Source organism: Mesoplodon mirus (genome assembly GCF_964341445.2).
Source record: "Mesoplodon mirus genome assembly, chromosome: 8".
NCBI classification, from domain to species: Eukaryota; Metazoa; Chordata; class Mammalia; order Artiodactyla; family Ziphiidae; genus Mesoplodon; species Mesoplodon mirus.
Window position 1 is genome coordinate 35,731,838 of NC_138984.1, and position 14,306 is coordinate 35,746,143.

Consider the following 14,306-nt stretch of genomic DNA (forward strand, 5'->3'; position numbering starts at 1 on the left):
CACACTTTGAAATTTGACTATCTTTACCAAGCTGCTTATGTGAGTTGATAATAGTAATGCTGCTTGATATTCAGTGTGATATGTAGTTTACATTCAGTATCTCTTAGTCCTAAAACAACCCTGTATGCTGTTTACGATTTTATTGATGAGGAAAAGAAGTCTCAGAGAGACATGCCACTTGCTTAAAGATCACAGAGGGTTAACTGTTCTATGCCTAAGGTTTTTTTTCTTAATTAACATGTATTGAGTGTCAATTAGGTGCAAGCACTATAATGAAGTCCTAAAATTGTCCAAAGATAAATAAGACACATCTCAGTCCTCAAATGAGCTTAAAAGCTGGTAGAGACAGACATTGCAAGTCATGTAAGATTGAATAAGGAAAGGAAAAGGCTTTTTAAAACTCTCTATCAGCTGTTCCTCTTTCAGGCAGGGAGCTAGTACCAACCCTTTTTTTCCTCAACTTTGCCCCACTCACTTTTCCTCCTTTTCCTTTTCATATCATGCCCCTCAAACAGATAGGATGAAGTGTGTTGAACAAAATGCTATTCTCTTTAAGCTTATTACTTCAGATTTAATTGACTTTGAGACACTTGGGCTTAAGTTGAAGAACAACCCCCCTGGTGTTCTTGTCTCCTTTTGTGCCTCTGGACTAGCAGGCTGCCTGGGAAGCTTTGGGAGGGCCTGGCTGGGATTCTTTCTCCACTGACTCAGGAAGCTGGAGCAGAGAGCTGGGATCACTGACTTTAACAAAGCGTGTGACTGATTTTAACTTTTTAGAAAGCATGTAATAGAGTATCATTGTTATCTAACAAAGTTCTGGAAGGCCTGTGGAAAGCCATAATACACGAAACAGAAGTAAGGAAAGAACTGTTGAAAGGAAGAAGACAGTTATTGTTATTTGTGGACAATATGTCTTTGTAGAAAACCGGAAAAGAATCGACTAAAGGTATTTCAAATGATGAGTTTAGTAGACTAAACTAGCTAGATACAATATAAATAAAGATTAGCAGCTTACTTATGGTAAATTAATTAGAAATTATAGGAGAAAATCCCATTCACAATAGCAATAAACAAAATGAAATAACTAGGCTGCCCCACCAAGAAATGCTTGGGTCCTTTATGAAGAAAACTGCTAAAATGTATTTATCTGTCCATCCATCCATCCATCCATCTATAAAAAAGAAGAGATGAAGATTACTGTGAGACATACCATGATCCTGAATGGGAAATCTGAATATTATAAAGATGTCAGTGTTTCTCAGATTAAATTATGGGTTTAACACAATTCCTACCAAAATATCAATGGACCTCTTTGGGAATCTTGAGGAAATGATTCTAGAATTCCTTTGAAAGAATAAACAGGTGAAATACCCAAAAACATTTTGGGAAGTAGAAGTCATTAGAGAGATGAGTTTAACTCTGTTTGATGGTAAAAATACTATATGTAGCTCTATACTAATAAAACCATGTCTCTCTGGTACAAGAATAGATTCAGAGATCAGGAATAAAATTCATTAAATTTATAAGAATAAAATTACTATGTGATAAGAAAGCATTAAATGCCAATAAAAAAGGATAGATTATTTGAGAAATATGCTTGGGAGAAAAACAGAACTTTAACCTCACATCATTTATGAAAATAATCCCAGGTAGATTTATGAATGAAAAATGAAACTATTATAGGCTATAATGAAATGTAAGCAAATAACTGATTTCTTAATAGGGGAAGAAATTATAAGCATAAAATATAACGTAAAGACAAAGAAATTTGATTACATAATATTTAATATATTAACTTTAAAACATAAAACATTATAAATAAAATTTAGAAACTAATAAAAAAACTTGGATAAAAGTGTTGCATTAACTGGACAAAGATTATCCTTATAATAAAGAGGATTTATTTAAATTGATTAGAAAACCAGCTCAACCCTACTACAAATAAATGTATAAGGTTCATGGCCATAAAATTCCCAGAAAAGGAAATAAACGTGGCAGAGGTTCAAACTCATTATCAATGAACTATACATTAAATGAGAACTATTTTTTTATATACCAGATTAGTAAAGATCTCATGAATTCTTGGCAGGAATAAAATTCATATTACTTTTTTTGGAAATAATTTATCAGTATGTATCAATAGCATCAAAATTGTTCATATTCTTTGAGCCAATAATTCTACTTCTAGAAGTCTACCTTAAAGACATAATCAAATGCAGACAAAGGCTTGTGAACAGAGATGTTCAACTAAACATTATTCATAATAGGGAAAAAATAAAAGCAATCTAAATGTCTATAATACAGGGTTAAATACATACTGGCACATCCACAGGTTATAGATGAGTATAGCTATTAAAATTATTTTGAGGGAGTTCCTGGGTGGTCTTTTGGTTAGGACTCCACGCATCCACTGCAGGGAACATGGGTTCAATCCCTGGTTGAGGAACTAAGATCCCGCATGCTGCATGGCTGAGAAAATAATAATGATAAAATAAAATAAAATAATTTTGAATAACTTTTTACGTTGATGAGTGCCCGTGATAAAGTAAGAAATGGTCAAAAGCAGGAAACAAAATTAAATATAATGTGTTTTCAATTATGTGCATATCATACAAATAGAAAAAATACTGGAATGAGATACATCAAAATGTCATGAGCCATGATTCCTAGTTTTAGGATTAGAAGTGATTTTTATTTTTTTTTATATATACTTTTCTATATTTTCCAAGTTTTGTACAATGAATGTGAATTATAGGCAGGAAAAAAAATGAAAGTCTTAAAAACAAGTTGCAGTATATCCATTTAATGGAATACTCAGAAATAAAAAGAGATGATTATTGATACATATATCAACATGGATGAATCTTCAAAACATCATGGTAAAGAAGCCAGACACAAAAGGCTATGTGGTGTATGATTCCATTTATATGATACTTTGGAAAAGGCAAAACTAAGGAATGGAGGGCAGGGCATCAACTGTAGAAGGGTAGGAGGGAACTTTTGGGGGATGATAGAAATGTTCTGTATCTTGATTGTGGCCATAGTTACATGACTGTATACATCTGTCAAAACTCAGTGTACTTAAAAAGAGTGAATTTTATTTTATGTAAATTATATCTCAATAAACCTGACTTTAAAATAAAAGTTAATGGATGAGATTTGGTGATGTTTTTGCAGCATAAGTAGGTTTGGGAGTATGATCAAGCAGTTCTAGAAAGTTGTTGTCTTAAAATGAGGTTCATAGACTTCGAGTATTTGGACATGTCTATTATATATAATAATATATGTGCCCAGCTTGCTAAGTTGTTTGTTATTACTAGCCCTTTAATGATTAAAAAAGAAGACACCAAGTTCCTTCTTGGGACTTAAAGGTTACTGTTGTTTTTTATACCAAGCAGTTTTTACTTAGCATCATTCTTTAAGCCTTTTTTAATGTGTCTATATATAATTTTTATGGTTCTTTTTTTAAAAAATGAGGTGAAATTCATACAACATAGAATTAATTACAGTATACATTTCAGTGACATTTGCTACATTAACAGTGTGTATAACCAACACCTCTATTTAGTTCCAAAACACTTCTGTCACCCCAAGAGGAAACCCAGTATCCATTAAGCAGTTACTCTGCATTCCCCTCTCCCCTCAGCCCCTGGCAACTACCAGTCTGCTCTCTGTCTCAGTGGATTTGTGTATTCTGGATATTTATATAAATGGAATCATACAATATATAACCTTTTGTGTCTGGCTTCTTTCACTTAGCCAAAGGTTTTTAAGCTTCATAAGAATACATTTTCAGGGACTTCCCTGGTGGCACAGTGGTTAAGAATCCACCTGCCAATGCAGGGGACACAGGTTCGTTCCCTGGTCCGGGAAGATCCCACATGCCGCGGAGCAGCTAAGCCTGTGCACCGCAACTACTGAGCCTACGCTCTAGAGCCCGCGAGCCACAACTACTGAGCCCACGTGCCACAGCTACTGCAGCCCACGCACCTAGAGCCTGTGCTCCACAAGAAGAGAAGCCACTGCACTGAGAAGCCCACGCAGCACCACGAAGAGCAGCCCCTGCTCGCTGCAACCACAGAAAGCCCACGCACAGCAACGAAGACCCAACACAGCCAAAAATAAATAAATTAAAAAAAAAAAAAGGAATACGTTTTCAGGTTTCAATCGGAAACATATCAAACTATTATATATAGAATGGATAAACAACAAGGTCCTATTGTATAGCACAGGGAACTGTATTCAATATCCTGTGATAAACCATAATGGAAAAGAATATGAAAAAATATATATATACACATATGTATGTATGTATAACTGAATCACTTTGCTGTACAGCAGAAATTAACAAAACATTGTAAATCAACTATACTTCAATAGAATAAATTTAAACAAAGAAACATATCAGATTTAAAAATTAAGTGAATTTGACTGGAATCTTGGCCTGCCACATTAACACAGATTATTCTTGTTTGAAAAGATGCCTATAAGGTATTGATACCTCATATTCATATAGTGGTTGCCTCTTACAGAGTGGTTCACAAAATTTATCTGATTTGATGATTGCAGCAACCTAGTGAGGTAGACAGGGCAAGTGTTAGAACCCCTACTGTCCAATCCTTTCACATTACTACCAACACTATGACTTATAATAAAGGCACCTAACATCTCTTGAGTGCTAAGTCTGTGCCAGGCCCTGTTCTAGGCATTTTGTTTTTATTTTCTCATTTAATCATCGCAGCAAGGTATGTACTATTACTGTCATCATTTCACAGATGAGAAAATTTTCCCAAGGTGATATGATTAGTGAATGACAGAAATGGGATCCAGACCTAGGCAGTTTTGGCTCCAGTGCCTGTGCCCTTAACCAGCATACACTCAGTTGCCCAAGGTCTGTATAGCCACCTCTGTTTATCAGTGGCAGAGCTGGGGCGGCTGGTAGCCAGCTCTTTCTGGACCCAGGTCATGAGCTGTGCCACTATTGCCCTGGCTTTTCTTGGGAGCACTTCCTGCTTATATTTCTCTTCATCAAATGGGAGTCATGAACCTTAAACTTTATCTGGCTGGTCTTATACAAAAGTGTTGCTGAGGCTTTGGCAGTGGACATTGGTTCTCTAAATTGTCTTTTTATCTTCCAGGTGTTAGCTACTGGCGGGTGCCTCATGAACTGATAGAATGTTGGACTCTGGAAGAGCGGCCTTTACATGGAAGCCTGCGTCACATGGCCCCAATTCGAAAGAGGTTATCTGTTCTTTGTTGATTTTTTAAAAAATTAATCTATGACCTATATTTTTACTGCCTCTACTGGGGGAGTGAATAATGGTTCTTGACTTCATTGAGCTTATTAATCACCTAGGTGAATATTCTGCCTTACCATCAAAGTATAAATCTTTATTTATTTATTTATTTTTGGCTGCATTGGGTCTTTGTTGCTGAGTGCGGGCTTTCTCTAGTTGCAGTGAGCGGGGGCTACTCTTCGCTGTGGTGCACAGGCTTCTCTGCGGTGGCTTCTCTTGTTGCGGAGCACGGGCTCTAGGTGTGCGGGCTTCAGTAGTTGTGGCACATGGGCTCAGTAGTTGTGGCTTGCGGGCTCTAGAGCGCAGGCTCAGTAGTTGTGGTGCACGGGCCTAGTTGCTCCACGGCATGTGGAATCTTCCCAGACCAGGGCTTGAACCTGTGTCCCCTGCACTGGCAGGTGGATTCTCAACCACTGCATCACCAGGCAAGCCCCAAAATGTAAATCTTGAGGGAATACCCTGGCAGTCAGTGGTTAGGACTCTGTGCTCTCACTGCCGAGAGCCCGGGTTTAATCCCTGGTCGGGGAACTAAAATCCCACAAGCCGTGTGGCGTGGCCAGAAAAAAAAATTTAAATGCAAAGTTACCAGAACTATGTAAAAAGTTGAAGTAATTCTTTAAAACTGAGTTATATGGTATATTCTTTTGGGGAGAGTATGATTTTAAAAATACTACTGGACACAGTGGGAATGCTGTGGTAAGTGTTTTTCCCCACTAAAGTGAAATCCCAGACTTTACTGGCAATAGTCAAGAAATTTATTAGACTTAATATTTGAAATTTCCTGTGATTTATTCTGAATCCCTTTCTCCTTCCTGTTACCACAAATAACATTTTTATTTAGCAGTATTATCTTGTGTTCTATGAAATCATTAGCACTGAATTCACTCCACATCTGTGTCTTTCACTGTGGTTTAAATACATTTAAAGTTATATTTCATTTTCATTGTCTGGGTAGTATTCATGACTTTCAGACATTCTGATTTCTTGATCATCTATTCTAGAATTTGATTCAGTGCCCGTATGAAATTTCAGACTGCTTTTTTACTTTTGCCCTCTAGATCTTTCACAGAGGTGCAGAGAATTTTATTCAGTTTTTAGTAGTAAATCATATGTTAAAGCAGATCTTTTTGCTTAAAGGCTCTCATTTTATTATCATTATTTATTTTGGTGTTCGAACTTATAGTTAGCAAATATTATTTGGGTCTAGAGCAGTAGTTCTCCATTTGGGGCAGTTTTGTTCCCCAGGGGATATATTTGGTAACGTTTGGAGACACTGTCAGGTGGGGGATGTTGCTGGCATCCAGAGGGTAGAGGCCAGGGTTGCTTCTAAACGTCCTAGAATGCAGAGGGCAGCCCCCCCATGACAAAGAATTGTTGAATCCCAAATGGCAATAGTGCTCAGGTGGAGCAGCCTTGGACTAGAGTCCAGTGGAAGATGTGTACAAAATATAAAGCAAGCAGAAATGGTTTTATGGAAACTCTCCTCTGTGTTAGTTGTCTTTTTCCTCTGGGATTTTATTAAGCATCATTTTTGATTCACGGACCAGGTAACGGTGACTTAGAAGCACTTGTGAGGTCCCAAAGAACCATTTCTCACCTACAAAATTTTAGTTATGTTCAGTAGAGTTTTGAGGTTGAATATATTATATTATATTTCAAATCACTATGCTATTATGATCCCACTTCCAAAAATCAGAGTTCAGTATCTTATATTTGCCTCTGAAAACACAACAGTGCTGAGTCAGAGGGAGAAGACTTGGAGGATTGCCATTACACATGTTCAGAAGGTGATCTTCCTGAAGTGAAACTGATGGAAGCAGTGGAAAGAGCAGGCAGGCTTTTGACAGTGGCTGCTTGACAGTTTGACAGTTTTAAGGTCATTTAAAATAATGTTCCATGCGATTTTTTTCCTTCATTTTGTTGATATAGTGTATCATATTGACTGATTTGTGGATGTTGAACCATCCTTGCATCCCTGGAGTAAATCATCATGTGTGTTCCTTTTAATGTATTGTTGAATTCAGTTTGCTAGTATTTTTTTTTTGAGGATTTTTTGCATTTATGTTCATCAGGGATATTGGTGTGTAATTTTCTTGGCATCCTTGTCTGGTTTTGGTATCAGGGTACTACTGGCCTTAATGAATTTGAGAGTTCCCTCCTCTTTTATTTTTTGGAAGTGTTTGAGAGGGACTGGTGTTAATTCTTTGAAGAATTGGTTTGGTAGAATTCACCATTGAAGCTGTCTGGTCCTGAACTTTTGTTTGTTAGGAGATTTCAATCTCCTTAGTAGTCATTGGTCTGTTCAGATTTTCTATTTCATCATGATTTAGTCTTGGTAGGTTGTATGCTTTTAGGAATAAATCCATTTCTTCTAGGTTGTCCAATTTGTTGGCATATAATTGTTCATAGTAGCCTCTTATTATCCTTTGTATGTCTATGGCATCAGTTTCACCATCTCCTCTTTCATTTCTGATTTTGAGTTCTCTCTTTTTTTCTTGGTGAATCTAGCTAAAGGTTTGTCAGTTTTGTTTATCTTTTAAAAAAAAATCAGCTGTTTTATTGATCTTTCCTTTTGTCTTTTTAGTCTCTATTTCATTCATTTCTATTCTAATCTTTGTTATTTCCTTCCTTCTACTAACTTTTGTTTGATCTTTTTCTAGTTCCTTGAGGTGTAAAGTTAGGTTGTTTATTTGAGATTTATCCTATTTCTTGAGGTAAACATTGCTATGAACTCTCTTAGAACTGCTTTCACTGCATCCCACAAATTTTGGTATGTTACATTTCCATTTTTATTTGTCTCAAGGTATTTTTTGATTTCTCTTTTGATTTCTTCTTTGACCCATTGGTTGTTCAGTAACATGTTGTTTAACCTCTATGTATTTGTGAATTTTCCAGTTTTCTTTGTGTAATTAATTTCTAGTTTCATACCATTGTGGTCAGAAAAGGAGCTTGGTATGATTTCAGCTGTCTTAAACTTACTGAGACTCGTATTGTAGCCTAACACATGATCTATCATGGAAAATGTTCCATGTGCACCTGAGAAGATTGTGTACTATGTTATTTTTGGATGGAATGTTCTGTAAATATCTGTTAAGTCCATCTGGCCTAACATGTCATTTAAGGCCAATGTTTCCTTATTGATTTTCTATCTGTAGGATCTATCCATTGATGTAAGTGGGGTATTGAAGTTCCCCACTATTATCGTATTGCTCTCTGTTTCTTCCTTTAGTTCTGTTAATATTTGCCTTATTTTTTAGGTGCTCCTATTTTGGGTGCATTAATATTTACAAATGTTATATCCTCTTGTTGGATTGACCTTTTTAAGATTATGTAATACCTTTTCTGTCTCTTATTACAGTCTTTGTTTTAAAGTCTGTTTTATCTGATATAAGTATAGCTACTCCAGCTTTCTTTTGGTTTCTTGTGGTTTGCATGGAATATCTTTTCCCATCCCTTCACTTTCAGTCTGTATGTGTCCTTACACTTAAGTGAGTCTTTTGTGGGCAGCATATAGATGGGTCTTATTTTTTGATCTGTTTAGCCACTCTGTGAATTTTGTCCATTTGCATTTAAAGTAATTATTGATAGGTATGTACTTATTTCCATTTTGTTGATTGTTTTCTTATTGTTTTTATAGTTCCTCTCTGTTCCTTTCTTCTCCTGCTCTCTTCCTTTATGGTTTGATACTTCCTTTAGTGGTATGATTATATTCCTTTCTCTTTATCTTTTGTGTATTTACTATAAGTTTTTGCTTTGTGGTTACCATGAGGCTTACATATAATAACTTATATCTATAACAGTCTGTTTTAAGTTGATAACAACTTAAGTTTGATTCCATTGTAAAGCTCAATATTATACTATCCCCTGCCACGTTTTAGGTTTTTGGTGTCATATTTTATATCTTTTTATATTGTGTATTCCATAACTAATTATTGTAATCATAGTCATTTTTATTACTTTTTTCTTTTAACCTTTATACTAGCTTTATAAGTGATTAATATACTACCTTTACTATATATTTACCTTTCCAGTGAGATTTATTCTTTCATATGTGTTGTTACTAATTAGTGCCCTTTCTTTTCAGCTTAAAGAAGTCCCTTTAACATTTCTTGTAAGGCCAGTTTAGTGGTGATGAGCTCCTTTAGCTTTTGTTTGTCTGGAAAACTCTTTATTATTCCTTCAATTCTGAATGGTAATTTTGTTGGGTAGAGTATTCTTGGTTGGATTTTTTTCTTTTACTACTTTGAATATATCATGCCACTCCTTTCTGGCCTGCAAAATTTCTGCTGAAAATCTCCTGATGGTCTTATGGGGGTTCCTTTGTATATAACAAGTTATTTTTCTCTCGCTGTTTTTAAGATTTTCTCCTTGTCTTTCACTTTTGACATTTTAATTATAATGTGTCTTAGTGTGGGTCTCTTTGGGTTCATCTTTTTTGGAATTCTCTGGACTTCCTGGATCTGGATGTCTCTTTCCTTTCTCAGCTATATAGTTTTCAGCTATTATTTATTCAAATAAGATTTCTTCTCCTTTCTCTCTCTCTTCTTCTGGGAGCCCTATAATGTGAATGTTAGTCCATTTGATGTTGTCCCGTAAGTCCCTTAAATTATCTTCACTTTTTTTCCATTCTTTTTCTTTATTCCTGCTCTGATTGGGTGAATTCCACTGCCCTGCCTTTGAGTTGACTGATCCTTTCTTCTGCTTCATCTGGTCTGCTGTTGAACCCCTCTAGTGTGTTTATCAGTTCAGTTATTGTATTCTACAGTTCTGTGACTTCTATTTGGTACTTTCTTATATTTTTCATCTCTTTGTTGAAGTTCTCACTGTGTCCATTCATTCTTCTCCCCAGTTTGGTGAGCATTTTTATGACCATTATTGAACTCCTTCTCAGCTAAATTACTTATCTTTGTTTAATTAAGGTTTTTTCCTGAGATTTTATCTTGTTCTTTCATTTGGAACATATTCCTCAGTTTCTTCATTTTACTTGACTCTCTGTGTTGGTTTCTATACAGTAGATGAAACAACCACCTCACTCAGTTTTGAAAGAGTAGCCTTGTGCAGAGGATGAACCTTATTGTTTGGCCCTGCCCCAGCTCTTAGTTGACTGTCAAACCTTTGCGACTGTCCAAGCAGCCTATTATATTTTTAATAGCTCCCAGTGGTTGAGGATGAGCCAAGACCTGTCAGTGTCCCAAAGGGGAGGATCTCATCACCTAGATTGAGGCTGCTTGGAAGCCAGACCCTCAGGCAGCAGCTTTTAGAGCTTTACAAATATATACAGTCCTGTGGGACTGCAAGTGTAAGCTCTGCTGGCCAACAGAGCCAGGCAATCTGAAGATGCCCCCTTGGTGGCACCTGCAAAAATCGGGGTTCCAGCTGAGTGTATAAGCTCTTTTCAGAAAGATTCTGAGGAGCTGGAGCAAGGCAGAGAGAGAGAGCACCAAGATGGCATTCACAGCCTATGTTCCTTGAGAGCAGCTCTGTTTGGCAATACATATGTGCCAAACCTGAGGCCTGCCCCTCAGGCCAAAGCACTAGGACAAGCAAAAAGGCCTCCTTTGCAGAAAGACTGGGGGATGTTCCTCAGTCTGTTGTCTGTGCAGTGTCCTGTAGATGTTAGCCCGCCAGGAACCATCTCTCTGATTGCCACAGTCCCATGGGACTCAGGAATGCAAGCCCCACCAGCCACCAGAGCCAGGGGATCAAGGGATCAAGGGGCATGCTGTGGGTGGCAAATACAAAAACCAGGGCACCAGATGCATGTAAATTTCCCCTTCAGGAGACACTGGCACTTTGGAGTGTGGCAGAAGGTGGGTGCGAAGATAGCACCCACCCTACGAGGTCTCTGTGAAAGATTATAGTCAGCCCCTAGATGCATGTTTAATTAGAAGTCTGCCCCTCAGGCTGCAGTCATGATGATCAGCTAACAGACCTCCTTCACGGAAAGACTGAGCTTCTGGGTCTGTTGCCTCTTGTTGTGTCCTGGGGTGATGGCTGTTTAAGAACTCTTTCTCCATTGGTTACAGTCCTGTGGGACCCACAAGCATAAGCCCTACTGGCCACCAGAGCCATGCAATGTAGAGGTGTCTCTTGGCAGCATTTTCAAAAATTGGGGTACCAGACAAGGCTATGAGCTCCTCTCTGGGTAACACCAATTGTTACAGTCCCATGGGACCAGGAATGCAAGCTCCACTGGCCTCCAGAGCCAGGCAATCAGGAGGTGTCCCCTGGCTAAGAGCCATAAAAAGTGAGGGTTCCAGACGAGTGTAAAAGCTCTCTTCCAGGAAATACTGGTGCTCTGGAGCACAGCAAAGGGAGAGCATGAAGATGGTACCTGCTAGTCTTCATTCCCAGAGAGTGTTCCAGCGGGCTTCTAGATGTGTGTATTAAATTAGACACCTGCCCCTCAGGCCAGCACTTTTCTGTCAGCAGGTGAGCTACTTTACTATTTAAGTCTGGGTGCAATTGGCCGCCTTTGAACTGGGCCCTGGGGTGGGTGAATCTGAGCATGTGGACCCTTGAAGAGCTGTTTATCAGATTGCTATAGTCTTGTGGGCCTCAGGACTTGAACCCTGTTGATTTTCAAAGTTAAATGTTTTAGGGGCTCATCTCTCAAGTGCATGTCTTAAAAACTGGGGAGCCTGATGTGGGGTTTGAATCTTTCCCTCCTCAGGGAGAAGATGCAGGTTTTGACTTTCTTCCTGGTTGCGGATTACTGCATTGGGGGACGGGTTTATGGCAAGATTGTGTTCCAGCTTCTCCTACCTGCTTCAATGTTGTTTTCTTCTCATTTGCTCAATATGTAGTTGTCACTCAGCCGGCCTTTAGGTTTTATTTAAGAGGAAATTGTTCCATATATAACTGTAAACTCAGTGTGTCCATTGGAGGAGGTGAGTTCAGTATCTTCCTATATTGTCATCTTGAACTGGAAACAATCTATCAAATGGTTTTTATATCATATCAGAAATCATATGATCATCTCAATAGACGCAGAAAAGGTATTTGACAAAATTCAGCATCCATTTTTGATAAAAATTCTTAACAGAGCAGGTATAGTGAGGATGTACCTCAACATAATAAAGCCTTATATGACAAGCCTACAGCAAACATACTCAGTGGTGAGAAGCTCAAAGCATTTCCTCTAAGATCAGGAACAAAATAAGGACCCCCGTTCTCACTACTTTTACTAAACATAGTATTGGAAGTCCCAGCCAGAGCAATTAGGCAAGAAAAGTAAATTAAAAATATCCATATTGGAAAGGAAGAAGTAAAACTGTCACTCTTTGCAGATGACATGATATTATATATAGAAAACCCTAAATACTCCATCAAAAAACTGTTAGAACTAATAAACAAAATCCATACACAAAATTCTGTTGCCTTTCTATATGCTAGTAATGAACTATTAGAAAGAGGAATTAAGAAAATCCAGTTTATGGTTGCATCAAAAAGAATAAAATGCCTAGGAATAAATTTAACCAAGGAGATAATAAAAAACCTGTATGTTGAAAACTGTAAGATGTTAATGAAAGCAATTGAAGAAGACACAAATAAATGGGAAGATAGTCCCTATTCATGAATTGGAAGAATTAATATTATTAAAATGCCTGTTTTCCCCAAAGCAATATACAGATTCAGTGCGATCCCTATCAAAATTCCAATGACGTTGTTCACAGAAGTAGGACGAACAATCCTAAAATATGTATGGAGCCACAAAAGACCCTAAATAGCCAAAGCAATCTTGAGAAAGAAGAACAAAGCTTAAGGCATCATGCTCCCTGATTTCAAACTATATTACAAAGCTATAGTAATTTAAATGGTATGGAATTGGCATAAAAACAGACACACAGATCAGTGGAACAGAAGAGAGAGATCAGAAATAAACCCATACATGGGACTTCCGGGTAAGATGGCGGAAGAGTAAGACGCGGAGATCACCTTCCTCCCCACGGATACACCAGAAATACAGCTACACGTGGAACAACTCCTACAGAACACCTACTGAACGCTGGCAGAAGACCCCAGACCTCCCAAAAGGCAAGAAACTCCCCACATACCTGGGTAGGGCAAAGCGGAGAGATCCGCACACAGAGGATCGGTGCCGAGCGGCACTCACCAGCCCGAGAGGCTTGTCTGCTCGCCCGCCGGGGCGCGCAGCGCTGGAAGCTGAGGCTCGGGCTTCGGTCAGAGCGCGGGGAGAGGACTGGGGCTGGCGGCGAGAACTCAGCCTGAAGGGGGCTAATGTGCCACAGCTAGCCGGGAGGGAGTCCGTGAAAACTCTGGAGCTGCCGAAGAGGCAAGAGACTTTTTCTTCCCTCTTGGTTTCCTGGTGCGCGAGGAGAGGGGATTAAGAGCGCTGCTTAAAGGGGCTCCACAGACGGGCGCGAGTCGCGACTGAAAGCGCGGAGCCCAGTGACGGGCGTGGGACGCTGGGGCTGCTGCTGCCGCCGCCAAGAAGCCTGTGTGCGAGCGCAGGTCACTGCCCACACCGCCCTTCCGGGAGCCTGTGCAGCCCGCCACTGCCGGGGTCCCGGGATCCAGGGGCGGCTTCCCTGGGAGAACGCACGGCGCGCCTCGGGCTGGTGCAACGTCACGCCGACCTCTGCCGCTGCAGGCTCGCCCCGCACTCCCTGCCCCTCCCTCCCTCCCGGCCTGAGTGAGCCAGAGTCCCCGAAGAGGCTGCTCCTTTAACCCTGTCCTATCTGAAGGAAGAGCAGACACCCTCCGGCTACCTACACGCAGAGGCGGGGCCAAATCCAAAGCTGAGACCCAGGAGCTGTGAGAACAAAGAAGAGAAAGGGAAACCTCTCCCAGCAGCCTCAGAAGCAGCGGATTAAAGCTCCACAATCAACTTGATGTATCCTGCATCTGTGGAATACATGAATAGACAACACATCATCCCAAATTGAGGAGCCCGGAGTCAGTGCTGTGCCTCTGAGGTGGGAGAGCCAACTTCAGGACACTGGTCCACAAGAGACCTCCCAGCTCCACATAATATCAAACGGCGAA

At 39.3% G+C, this 14,306-nt stretch overlaps 1 protein-coding gene across 1 annotated transcript in view; it reads left to right on the top strand.

Annotated features, from left to right (window-relative positions):
• KCTD18 (potassium channel tetramerization domain containing 18) overlaps window positions 1-14,306 on the top strand; it is a 37,178-nt gene that overhangs the window by 12,780 nt on the left and 10,092 nt on the right. The window contains exon 6 of the mRNA XM_082630715.1: window positions 5,139-5,241. Coding sequence (XP_082486841.1) covers window positions 5,139-5,241 — 103 coding nt within the window. The remainder of the gene's footprint in view (window positions 1-5,138; window positions 5,242-14,306) is intronic.